The 24,617-nt window shown below is 38.3% G+C and overlaps 1 protein-coding gene across 1 annotated transcript in view; it reads right to left on the bottom strand.

Annotated features, from left to right (window-relative positions):
- Positions 1–9,685: 9,685 nt before the first annotated feature.
- The window catches only part of LOC150057713 (protein Cryzl2-like), a 29,304-nt gene continuing 14,372 nt past the window's right edge, over positions 9,686–24,617 (bottom strand). Inside the window, exons 9-10 of the mRNA XM_090340374.1 lie at positions 24,368–24,596; positions 9,686–11,242 (exon numbers count right to left, since the gene is read on the bottom strand). Of these exons, the coding sequence (XP_090196500.1) occupies positions 11,174–11,242; positions 24,368–24,596 (298 nt within the window). The 3' untranslated portion in view covers positions 9,686–11,173. The remainder of the gene's footprint in view (positions 11,243–24,367; positions 24,597–24,617) is intronic.

The following is a 24,617-nucleotide window of genomic DNA, read 5'->3' as shown; positions in this document are numbered from 1 at the left end:
TTTCCAATGTGGATCAGGATTAGCAATGATCATTAGCAGAGTGTGGCTGTGAAGTCAGGTGGTGAGGTGGAAGAATGGACTATTTGGAACCAAGAAGTTTAGAAGATCCAAGAGAACAACACTACCTTGACCACCTACATTAATGGTTCCCTCCCTGGCCATGTAATAAAATAATCTTAAGCTGCATATATGCATATATATGGTATATATATATGTGTGTATATGTGTACATGAATGTGCATATATGTGCGTATGTGTATACATATATGTGTATAAATGTATGCATTTGTATATGTGTATACGTGTATACATATATGCATGTATACATTTGTATGTATGCCTTAAATCCCCAGAGATTCATGCTTACCTGGTTAGAAATCATAGGGATAATGATGAATGTAACTGTAAATCCTCTATACATTACCCTGGCAATAAAAATAAGAAAAATTTTTAAAAGAATAAAATAATTCCATTTGCAGGAAAATGAATGAAGTTAGAATAAATTATAAATCATGTTAAATGAGGTAATATAATCTCAGAAAGACAAATGGCACATTATCTGATATGTGGAAACTAGATCTAAAATATACTGGGATATAATAAAGTACACAGGATTCTAGATACTTACACACAGTGATACCAAAAGAGAAGACATTTAGGGGAGAAACACAAAGGCACAGTGCCTAAGTGCCTCTTCATCTTTATATAAAATAATATACATATTGAAATGAATTCCAAGATATGGAAACAAGAGACATCCCTTTTTCTTCCTTTCTTTTTCTTTAGCTTTTAATTTTTGATGATTCTGTCTTCTTTACTTTATGTGTGGTATATTCAACTGTACATATAGCTTTGAAGGGTGGGAGGAGGGTACAGAACTTGAGAGGAAAGGGGTGAAAAGTGCAGCAGTGGAGCACATTAGACACTGGTGAAAGTGAACTATACAGCCGGTAAGTAGAGATGGGAGGGAGGGAGAAACTGGGAGAGAGAGTAAGGGAACAGAAGACACTGTACTAAAGGAAATGTACTCATTACCTGACTCATGTAATTGTAATCCCTCTGTGCATCACCTCTATAAGAACAATAAAGCAATAATTTAAAAAAAGAAGTTGAAAATATAGAGGGGAGAACAATAGGGAATGAAATTAAATAAAGAGCTAGACAGGGCTGTGCAGGGAGGAGGGCTTGGAAGTCTACTTAAGTAATCACCAGATAACTATGAAAGGATTAACACATAGCCCTTCAGGGGAAGTTAGAATAATGGATTCTAACTAGAGCCTCCTTTTTGTATAGCTATGTGTTGCTTAATGATGAGGCTGTGCTCTGAGAAATGCATTGTCAGGTGATTTTGCCGTTGTGAAAACATTGACTGAACTTACATGAACCTGTATGGTACGAGACTGCCCCTCAGAGAGAGGCCTCTTGTCGCAATCTAGAGATGCAGTAAACAGATGTGTGAGGTAGCTGCCAATAGAACAGGACATGCTATTTACAAGAAACTCCTCTTGTAAGTAGGAATAGATTCTAAAATAACAATGAAAGTATAGTTACCAGGTACCAATGATTCACACCTGTAATCCTAGAGGCTCAGGAGGCGAGATCTGAGATTCACAGTTTGAAGCCAGCCAGGTAGGAAAGTCCGCAAGACTTTTATCTCCAACTAACTTCCAAAAAGCTAGAAATGGAACTGTGGCTCAAATGGAAGAGGGCTTGTGGTTGGGGGGCAGCGGGGAGAGCTCAAGGACAGTGCTTAGGCCCTAAGTTCCAGTCCCAGAACCAACACCAATAAATAAATAAATAATGTGGTGACTACATAAATTAGTCACACTGTTAATGCAATTGCGTTATCAGATATTGTGTGCAGCACTTAATTGTATTGCTGTCCTTTTAGACAACGAGCAGCATAGTGGGCATCACCACAAACACATGAGTGATCCATGTACTGCGATGACATTGTAATGCTTCAAAGTCCCGAGGCAGGAGGAATTTTTTTAGCTCCATTATAATCTATGGAAGAGTTATGGTACTTGTGGTCTGCTGTTGGAGTGACAGTGTTCTGTGACAAGTGGCTGCATTTAATTGACAGTCTTGGGCACCATGTCATTTTCCTGTGGCTGCCATAGCAAATAACCACCAGCTTGGTGCCTTAACTATAACAATTTATTCTCTTATCTTCTAAGAGGATTGAAATCCAAATGGAATGTCAGCTGGGCCCCGCTCATTCACAGGCTCTGCAAACCTGTCCTTCCTGCTTCCCCTTGCTTCTGGAGACTCCCCACAATACTGGCATTCCCTGGCTTCTAGCTGTAGCACTCCAATCTATGGCCATCTTCTGCTCTGTGAAGGTTCAAATCTCTCTCTCCTTAGAAGGACCCCAGACATTGGATTTAGCACACACACACACACACACACACACACACACACACACACACACACACACACACAGAGTTGGTGTTATCTCATACTAGCTGATTGCCTCTACAAAGACTTCCATGTTCAAACAAGGTCATAGTCTCAGGTATCAAGAGCTATGGCATCAACATATTTACTTTTTAGGGGACACAGGCTCTTTGGGTCACTGTCAGATCCACTGAATACTACACTTAGGGTCCCTATCACCACAGTCAAAAAAGGGTTGTGAGAACTTTTTTTGACAGATCTCCATTCCCAAGCAGAAGAAAGGGTAATCCAAACAGGAGTGCAGACAGCTTAGTGGGCCTTCCTCAAGCCTGCCTGAGGGAGAGAACAGACATGATTCAGGAAAAACTCACCTTAATGACGGGTACAAAAAAAAAACTCATACAAATTTTCTTTTCATGACAGGTCAACATTCTTCAAATACACATATAGCACATATTTGATGAGAAGCTGCAAATTGACAAGGTAATGAAAGCCTGAAAGATTTTCTATCTCACCATTAGCAGAAAGCAATACAAATGGAGGGATAAAGGCAGAGAAAATGACTTATGCTGTGCTACAGATCCCAAATTCACTTAAATGGATAAGGTACTCTATCACTCAATTATCAGGGATTAAGTGCCCATTATTGCAATGCTGACACAGAAAAAAAATAAAATAGAATGGACAGTATATCTTGCAAACAATATTTAGCCACCAGGTAGAGAAATGAAAAACTAGAAGCACATTCTAAAAAGTAAGTAATTAATTGTTAAGTTATACAACATAGATAAATTCACCAATATATAAACTAGTAGAGATACGAAATAACAGATACAAAACTAGTATAGATTCATTATTCCAAAATTATCTGAATTAGACCTTCTGAACTTAGGTGTGTCTTTGGAGCCTATTCTCTGTGTTAAAGTTGGCTAGATCCAAATCCCTCAGTTCTCACTAATTGAAATCTTAGCATCTCTGTCCTGACAAACCAAGTTCACAGGCATGAAGTGACTCACCCAAAGTCAAATAGCTTTTAAATTAGTAGTTGAACCCAAGTCTTTTGTCCTTAACTCCAACACTGTAGGATAAATAGGGTCTGGAAAGTACGGAAAAAAAAGCTAGAATAGTGTTTCACATGAGGGAAGCAGGATGAATATTTTATCATTACATTTAGCTCACTGGCTTTTGAGAGTCAGCCTCTGTCCCCAGATGAGAATCTGTTGTCCATCTCTTAAAAATATCTGCTCTTAAACTATCTGGGTCAGTGAGAAGGGTTCATAAGGTCTCCTTGGAGTTATTTTTAACTTAAAAAATAGCCTTTCAAGGACAGGATAAAAATTAGATAAATTAATAAGTCAGGAAGTTTATCATCTGAAAAGAGAACTGTTCAATAAGTAGCTCCAGGATGCTGATCCAGGTGGGAAGATTCAAGGAGGGTCTTGGTCGGGGAAGGGCCCATAGTGGCTCCTGGCTCCATCAGAAGTGAGAATTGGCTGGGAAAGATACAGCACAACTCAGATAAGAGCAAGAATGGAAGGCAGGACTATGTGGGTGCCCCCCCCCCTACATCAGCCTTCAGAAAGGTATGGCCCTTAATGAAATAGAAAAAGAAAAATGAAAAAGGAAGGAAACCCAACAAACTTGTCTCGTGTCAACTGAGAACAGGACATTTCCTTCAGCTCTCAGCAAAGACACATGCCTGGAAACAATGGAAGATATAGGCTCTGAATCTGTGGATTTGACTACCAAGGGAGTGGGTTAGTGCCCACTAAGTGTGTGTTGATCATCATTGAAGAATAAAGCTAAAACACTAGGCAACAAGACAAGGATGCTGGTGTGTGTGGCTATGAGGGCTAAATTGGGTGCTATGGGAATTCTGAGAAGAGCAAGATCAGTAGGGGCTGCTTCACTGAGGAAATGAACATTTACAATACAAGTGACCCAGAAAGGAACAGATCTGGGACAGAGAAATCTTGTCCTCGCTGATGTGATTGCACCACAGATACGGGTGGGCAGAGCACATCTGGCTTCCTTCCTATCCATCCCAGAGTTGTACCAAGCAATCAACCTCTCCAGGGTTGACGGCACTTAAGAGTCAGTTGTTACAAAGCTGGCACTTACTTAAGAGTCTACAGTGTGCCCAGCACTACGCTAAGTACTCCACAGCTGCCTCATGGATTGGAAATGAAAATCACACAGCAAATTAGTGGTGAAGCCAAAATTCAAGTCCAGGACTTCCTGACTTGCCATTATCTTTCTATTATAACACATGGGAAATAATGCCTAATGAGATTGTGGGAAATAGCATTGAAACCCAAATAGAGTGCTTCCTGTTTGCTACAGGATGTTATTTGCAATCAGTTCTCTACCAGAATCAAGATTCCCAAAAGATAACACGTGGAAGTGAGATCTTCCAAGCAAGAAATGCTCTCTCTTCCAACGTCTGTATCAGTTATCCCACCACAGCAAACCGCAATGGCCATCCCAAAAAGAAATTTCCTCGCCCTTCAGTCCTAAACCTATAAGAAGCCATAAGGAGGCCGGGAGTTTGGCCTAGTGGTAGAGTGCTTGCCTAGCATGCACGAAGACCCAGGTTCAATTCCTTGGTACCACATACATAGAAAAAAGCCAGAAGTGTTGCTGAGGCTCAAGTGGTAGAGCTCTAGCCTTGAGAAAGTCCAAGGACAGTGCTCAGGCCCTGAGCTCAAGCCCAGGACTGGAACCAAAAAAAAAAATAAGAAGAAGAAGCCATAAGGAACCAATCTCCATGGTTTTTTCTTACCTGACCGCTGTATTGGTCCTTTGGGCATCCTTACATATTATAAGAAATCTCAAATCATCAAAACTCCTCCATGCTTTAGGTGACACCTTACCACCCCAAATATCTGAAGGAGAGGAGAGATGCTTGCAGATATTAATATTACCATTCTTTCTCCCTTTGTTCTTTCAACAGATGTAAAATCTGTGGTACATAGAAAATGGTTCCCAAATATCCTGCCTGGAGGCAGGTACTCTGAGACCAAATTCTGTTCTCCTTGGAATACATTCACTCGGGAATTCTGATTTGAACAACAAAGCTTAATAGTCCCTCCCTATGGTAACCTTTTACAATTATGGAGATTTAACTAAATATCTGTCTTTTCATTTTATAATTTGCTGTGAATATCTCCCCTAACAATATAAATACTTCTCATAATTTTTTATTTTGGTCTCAGCAAACTTGAGAATAATAAATTTAATGTTATTACTAGTCCTATGTAAAAAAACCCAATAAAGTGCTATTTTTACTTTGCCCTAAAATGGTTTTTTTTAATGATAAAGCTTTCCCTAATTCTTATATTCTCCAACTTTAATAAGTTCCTATTTTATCCTATGATTTTCATTATTTTATAAATTTCAATCAGATTTCTCTCTCAGCCTGTGGCTTTCCAGAATGAAGAGTCTAATTCTTTTATCATCCCTTAAAAAAATCCCTTCTACCCTCTTGATCAAATGAGCTGCCCTTCTCCAGAGCTTGTCTGGCTCGCTCTGAGTATCTTTGAAGTTCATCAGATCATCAAGTGCCACTGCTTTGTCTATTATTCTGAACAAAAGAGCACAAGGATTTCATGGAAAATGAAAAAAAATTGAGACTTAAAAAACTCAAATAATTCTTTTGCTCTGTGCCAGCATTGCACATGCTGAATAAAAGTATTATATATTTTCATTTCAACTCTAAAATGAATTTAAACACATGGGCACAGGCAACCTTGTAATCCTTTATGAAAATGGCAATTTGCAAAGCACCTTCACCTAACTCATCTCATTTGACTCATACCTGAAGCATCCAAGGAAGAAAAACCTTACTATTATCCTTATGCTTTGCATGTAAAAAATAAAGACATAAATCCGGCTCAAGATCAAAAAGCTGGAATTCGAGCCCCAGCTTCTGCCCCTGCGGCAAGATGATGCCTGAGTCACTGTACAGCTCAACCTTTTATAATACTACTTGTCAATGACTTTTTTTTTCGGGTACTAGGGCTTGAACTTGGGGGCCTCCTGCCTTGGCTTGGCTTTTTCCACTCAAGACTACCACTCTACCACTTGAGCCTCACCTCCACTTTGGGTTTCTTGCTGGTTAATTGGAGATAAGACTCTCACAGACTTTTCTGCCACAACTGTCTTCAAACCACATTTCTCAGCTCTCATCCTCTTGAGTAGCTAGGATTACAGGCATAAGCTCAGTGCTATTATTTACTTTAATCCTGACAGTATTCCTCTCTAAGTCTCTTTTTGGTGATCCACAGTGAGCCAGGAAATACTCAGTTTTATGTGAAGGTAAGGTGTTCCTAGTTGGTCTACATATTCTTCCTTCCTACACACATCCTTGGATAATCTCAGACACACCCTGGACATCAATATCTCCTCCATGCAAATGGCTGTCAAGTTTGTACCTCTAGGCCACACTTCTACAAGCCACAAGTTGATACTGGTTAGATATCTCAATAGGCACTACTTAGTTATACCCCTCACCACTCCCCAAACCCAATTCTCATTCAATATTCCTTTTCTCTAGCATATATCCAGGAAGCTAGGAAGTCACCTCTGTTTTGCTCTCTCTACCCCTATTTCCAATCCAGCATCAAATCTTTTCACTTTTATCTCTTACACAGCTGCCTTTGCTGTCATTTCTCTCCTTCCCCATCTTCACCATCCTAGCCCAAATTACATTGATTTTTTATTTGGACTTAAATGGAAACCTCTTTCACCTTTTCCTATCCAGTACCCTCTCCCAACTATAGTTGGAGAGATTCTTACAAAATGTTGTTCAGCCTGTCCTTGCTATGGCATTCACCTTGCTTCTGGTGTAAAGTCAAACCACAAATCACCATATGATAAAGTCTCTGCCTCCAGCTTCATCTCATAACACTCCGCATCTTCCACTCCTTTTACTCACCATGCTTTTCTTAACTACAGGATCCTTTAATATTCCTCTTTTCTCCACTGTTTAAATTCCATCTGAAGAGGGAAGCTCAAGAGTATCCTAAGAGGTCTTTCTTGAGCTAAGGCCCCCATTATAGGCTGGATGTAGTATGGTTCTGGGTACTTGACTAATGTTCTTTCTCAATAAATTCATAGATCTGCTCACCAAAGTATTCCCTATGCTGTACTGGGATGCCACATAAAGACAGATCAGTAAATGTCTATGTCAATAACCACTTAGTGTGAATAAGGATATAATTATACATATAAGCCAAAAGTTACTAATACATCCCTTGCATGAAAAACTAGCCATTAAAAAGCACCAGATTATATTATAAATAGGAGTAATATAGTATTGATTAAAATAATACATTAAGACTAGACCAGTGGTAGAACATGTGCCTAGCATGTGCAAGATCTTGGGCTTAAACACAGTTACACACACACACACACACACACACACACACACACACACGTGCATACATTACAGATTGAGTATGTATGTTTAAGCATATATATATTTATATACTTTAAAAGTATATTTATTTGCTCTTTAAAAAAACTCAATGAATATGTACGTGTATGATTTTAAAGTTCTTTAAGACTACTTCTGGAAGAGAATGAGGAAAGGGAAGACACTGTATGAAGGGAAATGTACTTGTTACCTGACTAATGTAATTATTATCTGTAAATAACCTTTATAACAATAAAGTAAAATTTTAAAAAAGATTGCTTTCAGAATGGGATTGAGACAGGGTTTAAAAAATAAAATAACATGCTAAATGGTAATAAATATTATATTGTGAATTGTTATTGTAATATTATTTAGCTAATACTATATTTGTTCTTATCTACAATTGAATATAACTACTTAAAATAAAACTAAATTGAACTCAAAGAAAATAACAATTTCTATTCATAACCTGCTGTGTGCTTTGATTTTTTTTTTGCCAGTCCTGGGGCTGAACTCAGGGCCTGAGCACTGTCCTTGGGGTTTCTTAAAGCTAAAACTCTGCCACTTGAGCCACAGCACCATTTCTGGCTTTTTCTATGTATGTGGTACCAAGGAATCAAACCCATGTCTTCATGCACACTAGGCAAGCACTCTTCTACTAGGCCAAACTCCCAGACACTTTGACTTTTTTTGATGACTATGAAACATTATTATAATTAAGTTAGCAAATCCATTGGTAAAATAATGACATAAAGCTAGGACTAATGGCTCATGCCTTTAAGCCTAGCAACTCAAGAGGCTGAGATCTGAGGATCACAGTTCAAATCTAGACTAGGTAGGAAACTTTGTGAAATTCTTATTTCCAATTAACTACCGAAAATCTGGAAATACAGCTGTGGCTCAAGTGACAGAGTATTAACCATGAGCAAAAAAGCTAAGGGATAGCAACTCAGGCTCTGAGCTTAAGCCCCAGGACCAGCACACATACAGACACATACACACACAAATAATAATAAAATACACAAACAAGTAAGTTAAGTCATACTTGGTTCATTCCAGTAATCATAGCTGGGCAGGAGACAGAGGTAAAGGGATCCCTATCTGAGGCTTGCCTTGGGCAAAAAGCACTAAACCTGATCTGAAAAATAATTAAGGGGGAAAAAACCCCTAGGGGCATGGCTGAAAGTAGTTCATGCCAGCAAGTATGAGATTCTGCATTCAAATTCTAGTACAGAAAGAAAGAACGAAAGAACAAAAGAAAGAAGGAAAGAAAGAAAGAGAAAAGAAAAGAAATATAGAAAGAAAATGAAGAAAGGATGAGAGAGAAGGGTGAAAGGAGTAGAATCTAGTGTGGATATGGTGCTGAGTGTAGACTGAAGAAGCCCAGTGTCACTGTGTCCTAGTCTAAGGGGGAGAAATCCTATACTTTTTCCTGAATACTAAACATGGAACAGATGATCCTCTACTTAAGATGGTTTGAAGTAGGATATTTCCATTTCATGGTGATATCAACGTGATGTGCATTTAGGAGAACTTTCGCTTCGAATTTTCATATTTGGTCTTCTCCTGGTCTAGCAATACACCATACAGTACCCTCTCCTGAGACATTGTTACTCTACCATGTACTGAGTTGCTAAATTGTGAGGTTCAGGAAATTAAATGTATTTTGATTTATTATATTTTCAACTTGTGATAGTTAAATAACTATAACCTCCCAAAAGAAGTTAACAGATTTACTAAGATTTACTCCAATACAGTCTCAGGCAAGTACTATTCTACTATCTGTCTCTATTTTGGTTATTCTATCTATCTCAATTAGTGGGAGTCAAAGCAGATTTGTTTTTTGTGTCTGGTATATTTCACACAAAATGTGTTCAAGGTTCATGTTGTAATATTCAAGAAACATGTTGTAATATATATCAGAATTGCATCTCTTTTGAGGATGAAATATATTCCAAAGTATGAACATTTTATTTATTTCATTTTATTTATCCATTCCCCATTGATGAATATTTGTGTTGTTTCCAGGACAATATTTTTATTAGCATCAATTAGTTTTACAAGTGTGTTTCATCTTAACATGTCCATTTACAGAAATATCTTGATCAGTTACCTCCTCCATCATTCTCTCTCCTCCCCTTCCCAAGTCTCACCATCCTTGCTCCATTGTCATGATAAACACAGATTATTATCACAAAGTTCAGCCCCCTTCCCCTTCTCTATTCCTCTCTCCTCCTCCTACTCATACCTATATTCCAATCCAGCCACAATGTGTTCTTAATTTAATCCACAGTTTTAGACTTGCATATAATTTAAATGTAATTCAATGTGTTGCATATTTACCAAGAGTAATGCACTATGCTGAGAAGGGAGAGAAGTCACAAAGGTGAGCTAACATGGTACCTGCTCCCAAAGAATGAACAATACATTAGGAAAAAAGAGAGAAAGAAATGAAAGGAATCTGTATTTGCTAATTAATGACCAGCTTTCAGGTGCTTTCCAACTACTGCACACATTGCTTACAATTCTGTTAGGTAGATCTGTAATACTCACATTACGTTACAGTGAGAAAATGAGTATAGAACTCTTAAGTGTTCACTTCACAATAGTGAAGGTGAAATTCAAACCCACATCCTGGATTCAGATGCCTGTGCCTACTCTCCTACACATGATTCTTCCTGTGACAAATCCTGGGGCTGAAGCAAAAAGATATTCTCCTCTGGGGATAAAGGTACACAGGGAATACAGGCCTTTGAGGTGAGGAAGGCTTATGTTTGGCAGAGATAAAGGAAAGAAACAGTATGTGAGGGGAAAACTGAGGGAGGCAGAGTATGTCTAGGAACCGATGGATCACAGTGTTGGAAAAAAAATTTTAAAGGGCAAATTAGAGTCATAACACAATGGCTGTAAGGATTTGAACACCCCATGTAGGTAATGATAAGCCACTGAAAAGATTTTCCAAGCCAAGAGATAATGAGAGCTGTGCTTTGGGAATAATGTATAACATGGATGGAGACAATGGAAGAAACTTACAGGCAAGACATTCATTTAAAAATAGCAGTCATGGAAATTGATGATGAGACATAATTATAATAAAGAAGGTGAGGATAACAGTTGGTAATTGATGCATATGAATAGGAAGACCATACATCCTGCTTTGGGGGAGGTACTTTCTCTCCAAAAGGCCCAAGTTTGGGCAACAACCTCTCTGGTCATACAAGTTATGATCAATAAAAAAGCAGAACCAAAGACGACTGGCCCTTAGATTTCAAAGATGAATCAGTAAGAAATTCAGGTTTGGAAGGAGAAGGATGTGTTTTGAGTTGGACATGTTGAGCTTGCTGCTGAGGTGAAGATTTATTTAAGGGATAGAAGCACCTTGCCAGTGGATTTGCGCTGTATCACATGAAGGAAGGCATCATTGACCTAAAAAAAAAAAAACAAAATCCAAAACAAAATAGGGTCAGATTTGTATATGTATGTGTATTTCTATTTATTTTTTCTCTTTATTTTTTGGGGGGTGGGTCATGGGGCTTTTAACTCTGGGCCTGGGTGCTGCTGCTCCTGAGCTCTTCAGCTCAAGGCTTCCGCCCTACCCCTGGGGCCACTTCTAGTTTTCTAGTGGTTAACTGGAGATAAGAGTCTCACATTCTTTAGTGCCCAGGCTGGCTTTGAACCAAGGTCCTCAGATCTCAGCTTCCTGAGTAGTTAGTATTACAGGTGTGAGCAACTGCACCCCGATTCTATTTCTTGATATGGGTCAACTGGTAGAGTGCTTAGCGAGTGTAAGGCCCTGAGTCTAATCCCCAGTACCACAAATGATATGAAAAAAAGTCAAATAAAGGTAAATATCTAAAGTCTATTACTTTTTTCTGCAGTGATAGGAATCAAACCAAAATACCTTAAATATTAACATACAGCTCCAATAAACTGTACATACTAGCTTTGCAATACATCTAAATAACAAATTACCACAAGTGTAAAGAAAAACTAATACTTACAGATAAGGTGTCCTTGCTATTTCTCCATCTAAACCTATGACTCTCAATATTGTCAGTTAAGGGTCATCACTTTAAAAAGGCCAGAGGCCAGCTCAGTCATCCCTGTGATAATCCTGCTGTAGCTGCTCCTTTTCAGAGTTGCTCCAGCCTTGGAAGAATGGAGTCTCTGGCAAAAGAACCCATCACTTTATGTGATTTTTATCTTTTTATTACAATTGTCTTATTTCTTGTGTAACTGAAATTACAATCTATCACAAATCCTTTTTCATAAATGCAAGCTTATAAAACAAATTAAAAAGCACCTGCAGTAATCATGGCAGTGTGATATTGGTGAAAATAGAAAAATAGATCAATGGTACAATAGAGAACCCAAAAATAGACCTGCACAAATATAGTCATGATCTTTAACAGAGAACTGAAAGCAACTTAATAGAGCAAGGACTGTCTTCTCTACAAATAAATGCTAGAAATGCTGGCTACCATATGAAAAAATAAAATAATAATAATAATAATATATCTAGATACAGCCCTTAACCCCTCAAAAAATACTTGAAAATGCAAAGCCATAAAACTTCCAGAGAAATACATAGAAAAGAAATCTAGGTCATTTGGGGTTTGGCAAATGAATTTTTGGATACAGCATCAAAAACATAATCCACAAGGGAAAAACTGATATGCTGACCTCATTAAATTAAAAAAAAGCTTCTACTCTACAGAAAAATTACTGGAAGAATGAAAAGTCCAGATACCAGTGGTCAACTTCTGTAATCCAAACTACATGGGAGGTGGAGATCAGGAGGATTGCAGTTTGAGGCTAGCCTAGGAATAAAACTTGAGACATTCTACCATCTCAACCAAGAGCAAGATGCATGGTACATGCCTGTCATCTTACTACAGAGGAAGCTGAGATCAGCATAAACTAGAGACATCCCACTGCTGGAGCAGTGTCACACTCCTGTCATCCTAGCTGCATGGGAAGCATCAACAGGTGGATCAAGATCTAGGTATACACATGAAGCTATTCAAAAAGCTACAAAGAGCTAAGTGCTGGTGGCTCATCCCTGTAATTCTAGCCACTCATGACACCGAGATCTGAGGATCACAGCTCAAAGATTCTTATTTTCAATAAATTACTCAGAAAAAGCCAGAAGCGCTGATGTGGCTCATCTGGTAGAGCACTAGCCTTGGGCAAAAGAAGCTCAGGAACAGCACCCTGGGTTCAACCCTCAGGACTGGCACCAAACCAAACAAAAGTTACAAAGGCAAAAAAAGGGCTTGGGGCTATGGCTCAATAATAGGTCACACAATGCAATGGCCTGAGTTCAAATACCAATACCACAGAAACAGAATGAAAAGTAAAGCTATTTCCTGGTAGAGAAATCTTTGAAAAACAGGTATCTAATAAGGGCTTTCTATCTAAATATACAGAATGCTTAATGACTAAAATCCAAAATACTAACACCAAATGTTGTCGTGAAATACATTAGGAACTCTCATTAATTGCTAGTAGACATATAATACATTACAGCCACTCAGGAAGAGAGTTTGGCAATCTCTTAATGAAACATACCACTACCATATAACCCAACAATCATATTCCTAGATATTTACTCGTAGGACTTACCAAACTTAGGTATATACCAAAATGTGCACATGAATGTTTACATCAGACATTCACAATTAACAAAACTTGGAGGTGAACCAAAATGTCATTCAACAGGTAAATAAATAAGCAAACAGGTTTACCCATGCAGTCAAATAGCATTTGATGACAAGACAAGATAAACTATCAAAAAATGAAAGTCTGAAATGTATATATTACTAAATTAAAGAAGCTAGTCTGAAAAGCTACATATATGATTCCAACTATGTGACATTCGGGAAAAAGTAAAACTACAGAAATTAAAAAGATCAGCTGGGCATGGTGGCTCACGCCTATAATCCTAGCTAGTCAGGAGGCTGAGATCTGAGAATCAAGTTTCAAAGCCAGCCAGGGCACAAAAGAACCTGAGACTCCAATCTCCAATTAACCTCTAGAAAATGGGGAGTGGGGCTTGCTTCAGCTTACGGTGGTAGCCTAGAGCTGAAGAGCTCAGAGACAGACCCCCGGCTAAGTTCAAGCCCCATGACCTACCAAAAAAAAAAAAAAGAAAGAAAGAAAAAAAAGAAAGATCAATGATCACCAACGACTGAGGGAGTCCAGGTGAGGATGAATATATGAAGCCCAGGGTTTTTCTTGGAGCAATGAAGCTATTCTTAATGATACATAATAATGGGTATACAGTGGGAACCCACAGAATCCTACAGAGTGAAGCTGAAAGTAGACAATACAGTCTAATGCTCTTAATGTCTTGGCACTGATTCATCAGCTGGAACAAATGCACAAGGTGTTAATAATAGTGGAAACTTAGGGCAACGAGAGAATATGTGAGAACTTTTCTATATTTGAGTTTTTGTATACCTGAAATGCTCAACAAATAAGTCCACTAACTTTTGAACAAAAATAAGTGACAAATGAAATTTAAAAGCAATCAGAATGAAATAGACAAAAGTCTCATTACCTTCAGATAATACAACTCACACAGAAGAATAATCAAAGCAGCTCATAAAAACAGGTCATCAAGACTGTGGAAAACAAAATCATCTTTAAAAATTGCTGATGTGCCAGGAGTTTGGCCTAGTGGTAGAGTGCTTGCCTAGCATGCACAAAGACCTGGGTTTGATTCCTCGGTACCACACACATAGAAAAAAGCTGGAAGTGGTGGGGAGGCTCAAATGGTAGAGCTCTAGCCTTGAGAAAGTCCAAGGACAGTGCTCAGGCCCTGAGCTCAAGCCCAGAACTGGCAAAAAAAAATTACTGATGTTGTTCATATCAGAAATAAGTAGAAAATATAACAGAAATAAAATAATGTTTTTGCTAGATGTTGGTTACTTACACTTACCACTCAGAAGGCTAGGACTCAACCTAAGGATTGAGGTTCAAAGCCAGCTCAGTCAGACAAATACAAGAGACTCTGTCCCCAAGTAACCAGCAAAAGCCCAGAACTGGAGACATGGCTTAAGAAGTAGAGTACCAACTGTGAGTAAAAAAGCCAAGCAAGATCATGAGGTTCTGAGTTCAATTCCTAGAATCAGCAAACCAATAAAAGGAAGATATAAAATACTGTTCTCAAAGATAACTAAGAAAACTAAATTTGAATTGCTAAAAAAAAAAGATAGCCAACACAGTAAAGTACTTACAATAAACAAAAAAACTAAGACATACCTCCAAGCATCACTTTTATAATAACAATGAAAAAAAGAAAAAGATACAATCTAAGTGGTTCATGCCTATAATCCTAGCTACTTGGGAGACTGAAATTCAAGTTCAGCCTGGGCAGAAAAGTTTATGAGATCGCTTCCCAACCCATAGCTGGACGCAATTGCATTTACCTGCTATCCCAAACTACACAGGAGATTGATAGTCTGTTAGGCCAGCCCCAATATAAATGTCCACAATATTCATTTTCCACAGAACAGAAGCAGGATATGCTGACATATGCTGAGATCCGAGCCACAGTGGGAAGTCTAAAATATGGATTGAATATGGCTCAGGTGCATCGTGCTCTGCATAGCAGGGTGGGTAGTAAGGCCCTGTCCTAAAAATAAACTAGGAAAAACAGGGCTGCAGGTATAAATCAGCAGTGCAGCATGAGTCTGGCAGGCACAAGGCCTTGAATTCAAATCCCTAATACTACCAAAGATGCATAGTATTCATAAAACTGATTTGCTGAATGGTAACTCCTTTGTACTACTTAAAGATATTTTTTAAAATTTTAAGCCACATAACATTTGGAGAAAAACATGAAATCAAAAGTTATGAAAGAGCTGGATAAATGCCCATATATCCCTGCACATATATTGAGACAATTTAATGTAAAAATATCAGTCTCCCTCAAACTAATACACAAAGTCTAAACAGTTCCTTTGAAGATTTTAGCCACAACTGCTGGGAAACTAAACAAATTTATTCTAAAGTTTATCTTAAAATATAAATATATATATATAGCTAAACCAAAATTGAAAAGGAAAAACAAAGGTCTAAGATTTACTCTTCTATGTATTGAACATACCTCAAAGCTACACCCAAAGGCAGAATGCTCCTGTTAGAGAAGTATATACGTGAACCAAAGAAATAGAATGGAAAGCAGAGAATATAGTCATGGATATCCTAGAACCTGAAATGAGATGGAGTACCACAATCAATGGAGAAACAATAGATTATTTGGTTCTGGGGAAACTAATTACTATGAAGAGGAAACTAGAAGTTACCATATATATTTCCAGTTGGAATGTGACTCCAGATCTATTAAATCTTTAAGTATGGTGTAACACTATAAAGAGAGCCAAACATAGCAGCCCATGTCTATAGTTCCAGCTACTTGGAACTTTGAAGTAAGATCATGGCTTGAGCCCAGGAGTTCAAGGCCAACCTTGGCAACCCAGCAAATATAACAACAGTAAAACCTATAAAGTTAATAGAGAAGAAAACCACTGTGACCCACAGTAATGAAGGACTTGTTTCACAAGTCCTTAATTATCTAATAAAGTCTTTGATTATCTGGACAAGAAGAGCAATAGCATGACAAATTTGGAAGCAGGTTTTTTTATTTGCAAAGTCTCAAATTGGGATCCAGAACTTAGCTACTGGAAGCATGGGTTCAAGGACAAAAGTTTCTGTACCATCTGTGCACAATTATTAAATGCACAATTTTGTGCCCTATCCTACCTTTACTGAATTCTAACCAAATCCTCAGGTGTTTTTCATACACCTCAAAGTTCAAAAAGTGCAAGGAACTTCTCAATATAGAAAATTGTATTCAGGAACTAAATTGCCATTCAAAGCATTAGAAACTTGAACAGCATTGTACATGCTAGGTTAAGTGTTCTATCACTGAGCTACATCCTCAGCTAGCTAGCAAATGCACAAAGAATGCTTCAATTTATTAGAAACCAGGACTATTCAAATTAAAATAACATGCTACCTTATGCTTTACCATTTGGGGAGAAGTCAGAAAGTTGGACATTATTACATACCAGCAGGATAACAAATGAACAAGAACGTTCATGCACTGCTAGCAGGGACATTCAATAGTCAGATCATTCTAGAGAGTAACTGGCAGTCAGATGAAATAGGGCAGTCTGATGACATTTCCTATGACGCAACCACCAATTATGTAACTCATAAACATATTAGTGTATGAAATAAACTCTGTGTTTTACAAGGAAATGTAAGTCCACAGCCATGAATCAAACATGTCACAAAAACTGCTCTGGAGGTGGGTGAGGAGAGGCTATGGGTGGGGAGGGGAAGGTTAAAGAGCATAAGAAAATACAGATAGGATAGATATTACACATATTAATATGTATCTATGACATACAAACCCTCAGCTTAATTTTAATTATGTTCTAAAATCTATGTGCCAATGATTGTATATAGAGATTCCCTTCTTGAATACTTGTTTGTTAAACATGACATTTGAAATATGATATAAAAATCAGTGTTAATAAATTCTTTAATAAAAAGTACAGATATAAGTAAATATACAGACATAAGAGCAAAAGAGAAGCCTTGCAGAACTTTGGGAATGAGAGTTATGGTTAGTAACTCATTCCATTTAAGATCCTCCACAAAAGCTTGTGAAATATATATATATGTAAAAATAAAAAAGAAACAAATCAATTGTGGCCACTTCCCTGCAACATGAAATATCTGCTTTCAAAAACATCTGCCTTTCGGGACTTTGTGCCCTACCAACCTAAGTAAACTGAGACTCTAAGGAGGCGAGAAAAGGTCTAAGACAGATGTGACAGATGCCTGAAACACTCATTCCCCTGTTGATTATCTCCAGGTGACTCACAGCTGCATCATTCTCCCTGTCTGCTGAAAGTTGCTTGTTCCCAGAGATTTGTCATAGCCCAGCAATAGAAAATGCTTGGGAAAATAAGAATTATTCACAATGATACTGTTTCCCCAGGCATCCTAGTGAAATGAAGGATCTCCTAAAAGCCACTGCTAAAATAAAAAGAAAGTCATACCTTCAAGTGCTAATACTTGAGTGGTACCATTCTGAGTATAAATTTTTTTGCCACAATGTACCACATTTATCTCCCTTCCTTAAAAGATTATAGTGTGGGGGGATCCATAGATTTTGCTCCATGACCTGAGGATCTCATAATTGTGAACATCTATTATCTCACTCCCTGTTTTACAAATGCTCTGGCATCTCTCCATGGGCAGTTGCCACTTTTGTTGTGACTATACCTGCTTCTAAAAATATCTCAAGTCTGTCCCTTCCTACCTCGTGATTTCTGTCTGAGATGGAAAAACAGACAGCTAGTGGTGTTAAGGACTGCAAACTTAATCAGCGCCAGAGACTAAAAAGTAAAACGCACAGCGTAAAGTCAGTCTTCTAAGAGTTCCTTCAGAGGCCTAGGGGTACTTTCCTCTATTCTACAGTCTGCATTTCAGAAGAGGAGTCTATACTATACTAAGGGCCAAATGTAAACTGTTCCCAGCACCCCGGTTCTCTGCCCTGAGGTAGAAGATGGCATAATTAAATTTGTCTCTAGAGATATGAAACCTGAATTTGAGGCAGAGTAAGGATATTGCTTTTGTTTTAGGATGTAGAAGTTCTGCTATTGGAATTTTTAATTAGCTCATCAAATAGGAATAATCAGAGTACTTATGGTCCCTGAATATATCATGCTGATTCATGCTTCCCATTAGAAATTGGCTGTTCCTCTGTTACAGCACTATCCTGAGACCTTTCCAACTAAAAAATAAACTCCTCAGGTCAGGACTAAATCTTCTTTTTTATATTGACTGTTATACAGAATGTATTCAGTGAATATTTGATGAATAGAATAGATTCACGAATCTATCTGAGGCTGAGTAGATTATTTATAAAAGGTTAAAAAAAAACTTTTGGATTAATGATACACAGTTGTAGCTGAATTATAGTCAGCATATTTTACTCTGATATAGACAGCTCTGAATCTTCTTTTAAATCAATCAATGCATTTCACTAGAAACAAATGAGAATATAGATAACAAACAAGAATATGAACACATATGCATACTATTGTTCACTTGGGGTATGCAGGGTAAGCTCACTAGCAGGCATCATTCCACCTATTTCAGTGGCTAAAATTAAACAACTGACAAAAATTAAGTTCCAACAGACACAGAGCAACTAGATCTTTCAGGCACAGTTGGTAGAGCTGCAGAATGGCATAACCACTCTGAAAAATAGCTTAACAGCTTGTTAAAAGATTAAACAAATCAGTACAAGCAAAATTCCAAAACGCTAAAATAGACAGCTTGATGTTAGGCAGTCCACACCAGTTTCTAGACCAGAATACCATCTAAAAGAGAAAACCTCAATGTTCTGGGCTTTGATGGAAGTACAGTAATAATGGCCTTGTCTTCAAACTCATGGAATGCAGATCCTAGAACAGAGATGTTTCTGAGCAACTAAGGCAAAGAAAAAGAATTGTTGGTATGGTCAAGTTTTCCCCTTTCTAGTAAACATCAACATCTGTTATTTTTAGGATTCTGCATCAATTTCTTTTATATTCATCATTTAGAAGCAGTTACAATCAAATTTTGGCCTTGCATCATTGGGGAAAAAATAAGGCAAATTAAATATCTGTAAAATGTTTATGCACAAACATATCATATTACCTATTAATTGGAGGGAGTCCTACAACAAATAAAACCATATGCCTACACTGAATATGTATTTATTTATATACAAACCTGGACATTGGTGGCTCACACTTGTAATTCTAGCTACTCAGGAAGCTGAGATCTGAGGATCATGGTTCAAAGCCAGCCCAGGGAATGAGTCTGTCAGTCTCCAATTAACCACTAGAAAACCAGAAGTGCCACTGTGATTCAACTGGTAGAGCACTAACCTTGAGCTGAAGAGCTCAGGAACAGAGCCCAAAACCAGAGTTCAAGCCCCACGACCAACAAAAAAAAATTCAAAAAAGACTTTTTCCTAATCAACAAAACTGAAATCAAGCAAACATCTACTAACCAGTGAATGAATATCCTCACTGCAGTACTTCCATACAATGAAATACTACTCAGTGATAAAAATAAATGAACTACTGATATATTCAGTCACCAAATGAACCCCAGAAGCCTTATTCAAGAGTACCAACCTTGAGTGAAAAACATAAGAGACAGAGCACAGGCCTTGAATTCAACCCCAATACTAGCACAAAAACGGGGGGGGGGGGCTAGGAGATAGCCAAGTGCCAGTGGCTCACTCCTGTAATCACAGCAGGCTGAGACTGGAAAATAGAGGTTCAAAGAAAGCCAAGACAGAAAAGTCATTGAGACTCCATCTCCATTACCCGGCAGAAAGCTGGGCTGGAAGTGTGGCTCAGGTAGTAGAGCACGAGCTATGGGTGAGCAAGTTGATCAAGAGCATATGCACATGAAGCCCTAAATTCAAGCCCTGGAATTAAAAAAAAAAGAGTAAGAGGAGAAAGAGGAGGATGAGTAGATGATCATCATCTTTCCTCCAGGAAAGCACAAGAAACCAATGACATAAGGAGACATAGCCTAAGGACAATGGTGGAGGTTATAGGAATACATCTTAACATATAGCCAGTGGCCAGGGTTGGGGGCAGAAAGTGGAACCGCAGATATGAGATACATATAAGTAACAACAGCAGATATGGCAAAAAAAATGGCTATAACTTAACAGACCATCTCAAAAGAACAATTTCAATGTTAAAAATAGTCCATCTAGAGGGTCAGGAGTTTGGCCTAGTGGTAGAGTGCTTGCCTAGTATGCACAAAGACCTGGGTTTGATTCCTTGGTACCACATATATAGAAAAAGCAAGACATAGTGCTGTGGCTCAAGTGGTAGAACTCTAGCCTTGAGAAAGCCCAAGGATAGGGCTCAGACCCTGAGTTCAAGCCCCAGGACTGGCAAAATTTCCACCTATACACAGGAGACTTCAAACAAACAATGTCTATTAAATCTGTTCATGTGGAACTCTCACCTGACCTTTAAATAATACACAAGCTGTTGAAGTACTGTGTCAGATGAAGAGGTATGTGGTAGCTTCATACAGAACACATTCTGCTCATCTAAACAAATGCCTTCCTCTGAAACAAAATACAAACCTGCCCATCACGGCACAATTATAACTACAGATAACAATGAATTCTAGTTAAAATTCAAAACCTAGCATTCTTATCTGCCCTCTGATATGACAATGCAAAAAGTATTATTATTTAAAGAAACAAAAATGGCTCAAATCTGTATTTTATAGGAATGGTATATGATGCACTGCATAGTTACTCAACTCGCTATGCTCTTTTACCTTTCATATCTCATTTAATCTTTCTAAATACCCTCAGAGGTAGGATCAGTACTGCCCCATTATAGTTAAGAAATGAAGACATGTAATTGAATTTGGCCAGTGTCTGAACTCTGGTGGACTGAACTCATGGACTCCATTTTCATTCAACAGATACATGAACAATTACTAGAACTGAAGCTATTGCGATATAGACAGTACATGTCCCTGATTCCATGTTTACAATCATATAAATATGAACTATCGAGGTCAACTCTGTAAAACACATTCAGCAGAAAAAAAAATCCTAGGACAGACTGGCTTTTCTTTTTCTTCTATTTTACTTGTATTTTTTTGTATATGTGCCGGTCCTAGGGCTGGGTGTTGTCCTTGAGCTTTTTTACTCAAGGCTAGTGCTCTATCACTTGAGCATCACCTCCACTTTTGTCTTTTTTGTGGTTAATTGGAGATCAGAGTCTCACAGACTTTATTTCCTGGGATAGTTTCAAACCATAATCCTCGGATCTTAGTCTCCTGAGCAGGTAGAATTAAAGGTATGAACCACTACTGCCAGGCTCACCAGCCTTTCTGCTACCATACATATTTTATAAGTTCAGTGAATGTTTTCAGGCCCAAACTGATCCCGATCTGTATATTAACTAATTTACAGGGAAGAAATACTATTACACATACTTTGAAGCTCAGTGGAATTAAACAATAAAACTTAAGCAGTCTTTTTTCTTGTAGTATTCAGGTTTAAACTCAGGACCTTGTGTTTTATAGGTAGGCACTGTGCCCCTGAGCCTCACCTCCAGCTCATTTTGATTATTTTTTTTGTTACAGTCCTGGGCTTGAGCTCAGGGCCTGAGCACTGTTCTTGGGCTTTTCTCAAGACTAGCACTCTGTCACTTGAGTCACAGCACCACTTCTAGCCTTTTTCTATGTACGTGGTACCGAGGTATCGAACCCGGGTCTTCGTGCATGCTAGGCAGGCACTCTACCACTAGGCCAAACTCCTGGCCCATTTTTGTTATTTTTGAGATGGGGTTTTTCTTCCTGCTCTAATGTACATCTAGACTGCAATCTACCTATTTACACTTTCAGCAAAGCAGAGATGACAGGCTCATGCCACTACATCGAGCTTCTGGTTAAGAAGGACAAACTTTTTCACATAGGCCTCCAAATGTGATTTTCTTTATTCCAACCTCCCAAGTAGCTAAGATCACTGGCGTGAGCCACTGGTGCTACTAGCCTCATTTTCAAAGAACAAGAAAATATACTAGTCTTAATCATTTACAATGCAAACTCTCTAATTTTATTAACATTCTTCTATTAGTTAAAACTGGATCAGTAACTCATAGATAAACATTTTGGTTTTTGCTTCCTAGCATGGCAAAAATATACATAATGTATCATTTTTCATTAGGTAAATCTTGCTTTTTAAGTTTCAGTGAGACTACTATATAGCTCCTCTTGAGACCAGGGTAATATACAAATAAAAGCATCTTTGCAGGGGGAGTGTTTAGTAAGTATATTAAATAAAAGCAAACTCTGAAGTAAGAAATTGAAAATTCACAGCCTTTAACTTAGAATGCTGTGTCAATAGTTATGTGTCAAATTTGCATGTGCCAATATTTCCTTACTGGAAACACCAGTATTTCTATATCACAGTTCCCAAAACAACTTAAGAGATTCAAAATGCTCTCTGTTGGCTTGCTCCTCTCTTCATTTCACCCAGCTTTATGAATAGTTTGCTCATCATCTCCACCTTCGTAAATTTCTTTAGAACACTGATTAATCCCTCACTGGGATCTACTTGGTGTCCTAGGAGGACTTTTCTTTCTCTTTCTATTCTCTTTCAACCTGAGTCAAGTAGTCCCACCATGTTTCCTGCTCTTTCTATGTAAGACAAGAACTGGTGTCTTCCACACAGATAAGTTTCAAAAGATTGTTCACAACCATGGAGTCATGCCTCTTATTCAGTTTCTTAAGCTAAAGACTCAGAAAACCTAAACTACTGGTTTGCAAGTATTTGTGACACAAAGCCTTTTCTTCAAAGAAAATACATTGAAAAGTATATAAAGCTACTCTAGTCTCAGCCAAGATCAGGTTCCAGAACCCAAGCAATTCAGATATACACTGATCTACCCCACATCCTCTCCATGACTCCTAAAGTGTAGTCCAAAGTCATTGACAATGTACTACCCCTTCATTCCAGAGCTATGGAAACTGAAGGTCAGCAATTCCACAAACTAGGGGACAAAAGGAGCAAACCTGGCATCAGAGCCCTATTTTCTAGTGGTCAATCAGGATATACCAAGCACACAGATGTCTTCTTGACTCACATACCAAAAAGATCAACAGGGATGGAAACTGTGATTGAAATAAACGTACTTCACCTCAGGACAAACCTTGCCAATGGAAGGCTGATAAGCAGGGAAGTCTGGTTCTGATAGCTTCAGCTTCACTAATTCACATTTGAATAAAGCCTGGCCTCCCTCAAGTAATGATGAATGCTACCAAAACAGGTTTTAAACAATAAAAGTAATCCAAAATAAAAATGCTTGATGGTAACTGCCCAACAAATTCACATTTATAACTATATTGCCTGAGCATGCACATAATTACACTTTGCCAGAAGCTTAAGCCATATTAATGAGACAGTGGGGAAAGGAATAAAGGAGTGAATAATCAACAATGTCAATAACAGTGACTGGTAGATGAATTACAGTTTTATGACACCAGGCATGATTTCTGTTCTGAGCACCAGAACCCCAGTTTAGATCATCTGGTTGTACTTTGAAGTGGCTCTATTTGAAAAATCAAAGGTCAAGTCAAGTGCTTCCATCTTAGGCTTGGAGTATGTTGTGGAGTTCAAGGTTCATATCAACATGTGTAAATTATTTTCTAAAGTACTATAACTTACCTCTATTTGAGACACCAGTGACACCAACAGAGCACTTAAAATTGAGTTTCACACTACTCCCAACTTGCCAGACACATGCCCCAGAAGGCAGCTAGGAATCCTGTCACTCTGAAGCCTGTAACACCTCACTATTCAGTGTGGCATTTTCCTCTTTTTAGTCCATAAAGTGAGGATTTATGGTACCCAGAGATAAACTTGCCAATAGTTTGACAGATTGTTGTCTGGATGTATTTGTAGCATATTTCTTCTGCGTGTCTCACCTCCTCCAGTTTAAACGTGGCTCCAACATGTGGCTTGATGCGCCCTTGCTGGCAGTACTGAAGTGCAGAGGACATGCTCTTGGAAAAGACCATGAAGTTCTCTTGCTGGTAGCGACCCCAATAGAGACCCATGGCAGAGATGTTCTTCAGGAGCAGCAGGTTGGAAGGCATAGATGCAATGTTTCCTCCAGCAAATCCTAACACCACAATCCTGCCCTCCCACGCCAGGCTGAGAGAAAGCAAAGAAACA

This window comes from Megascapheus bottae, chromosome 10 (genome assembly GCF_031878675.1).
Source record: "Megascapheus bottae isolate mThoBot1 chromosome 10, mThoBot2.hap1, whole genome shotgun sequence".
NCBI lineage: Eukaryota > Metazoa > Chordata > Mammalia > Rodentia > Geomyidae > Megascapheus > Megascapheus bottae.
Note: the sequence above shows the minus strand (reverse complement) of the source record. Positions and strands in the feature narration are given on the sequence as shown.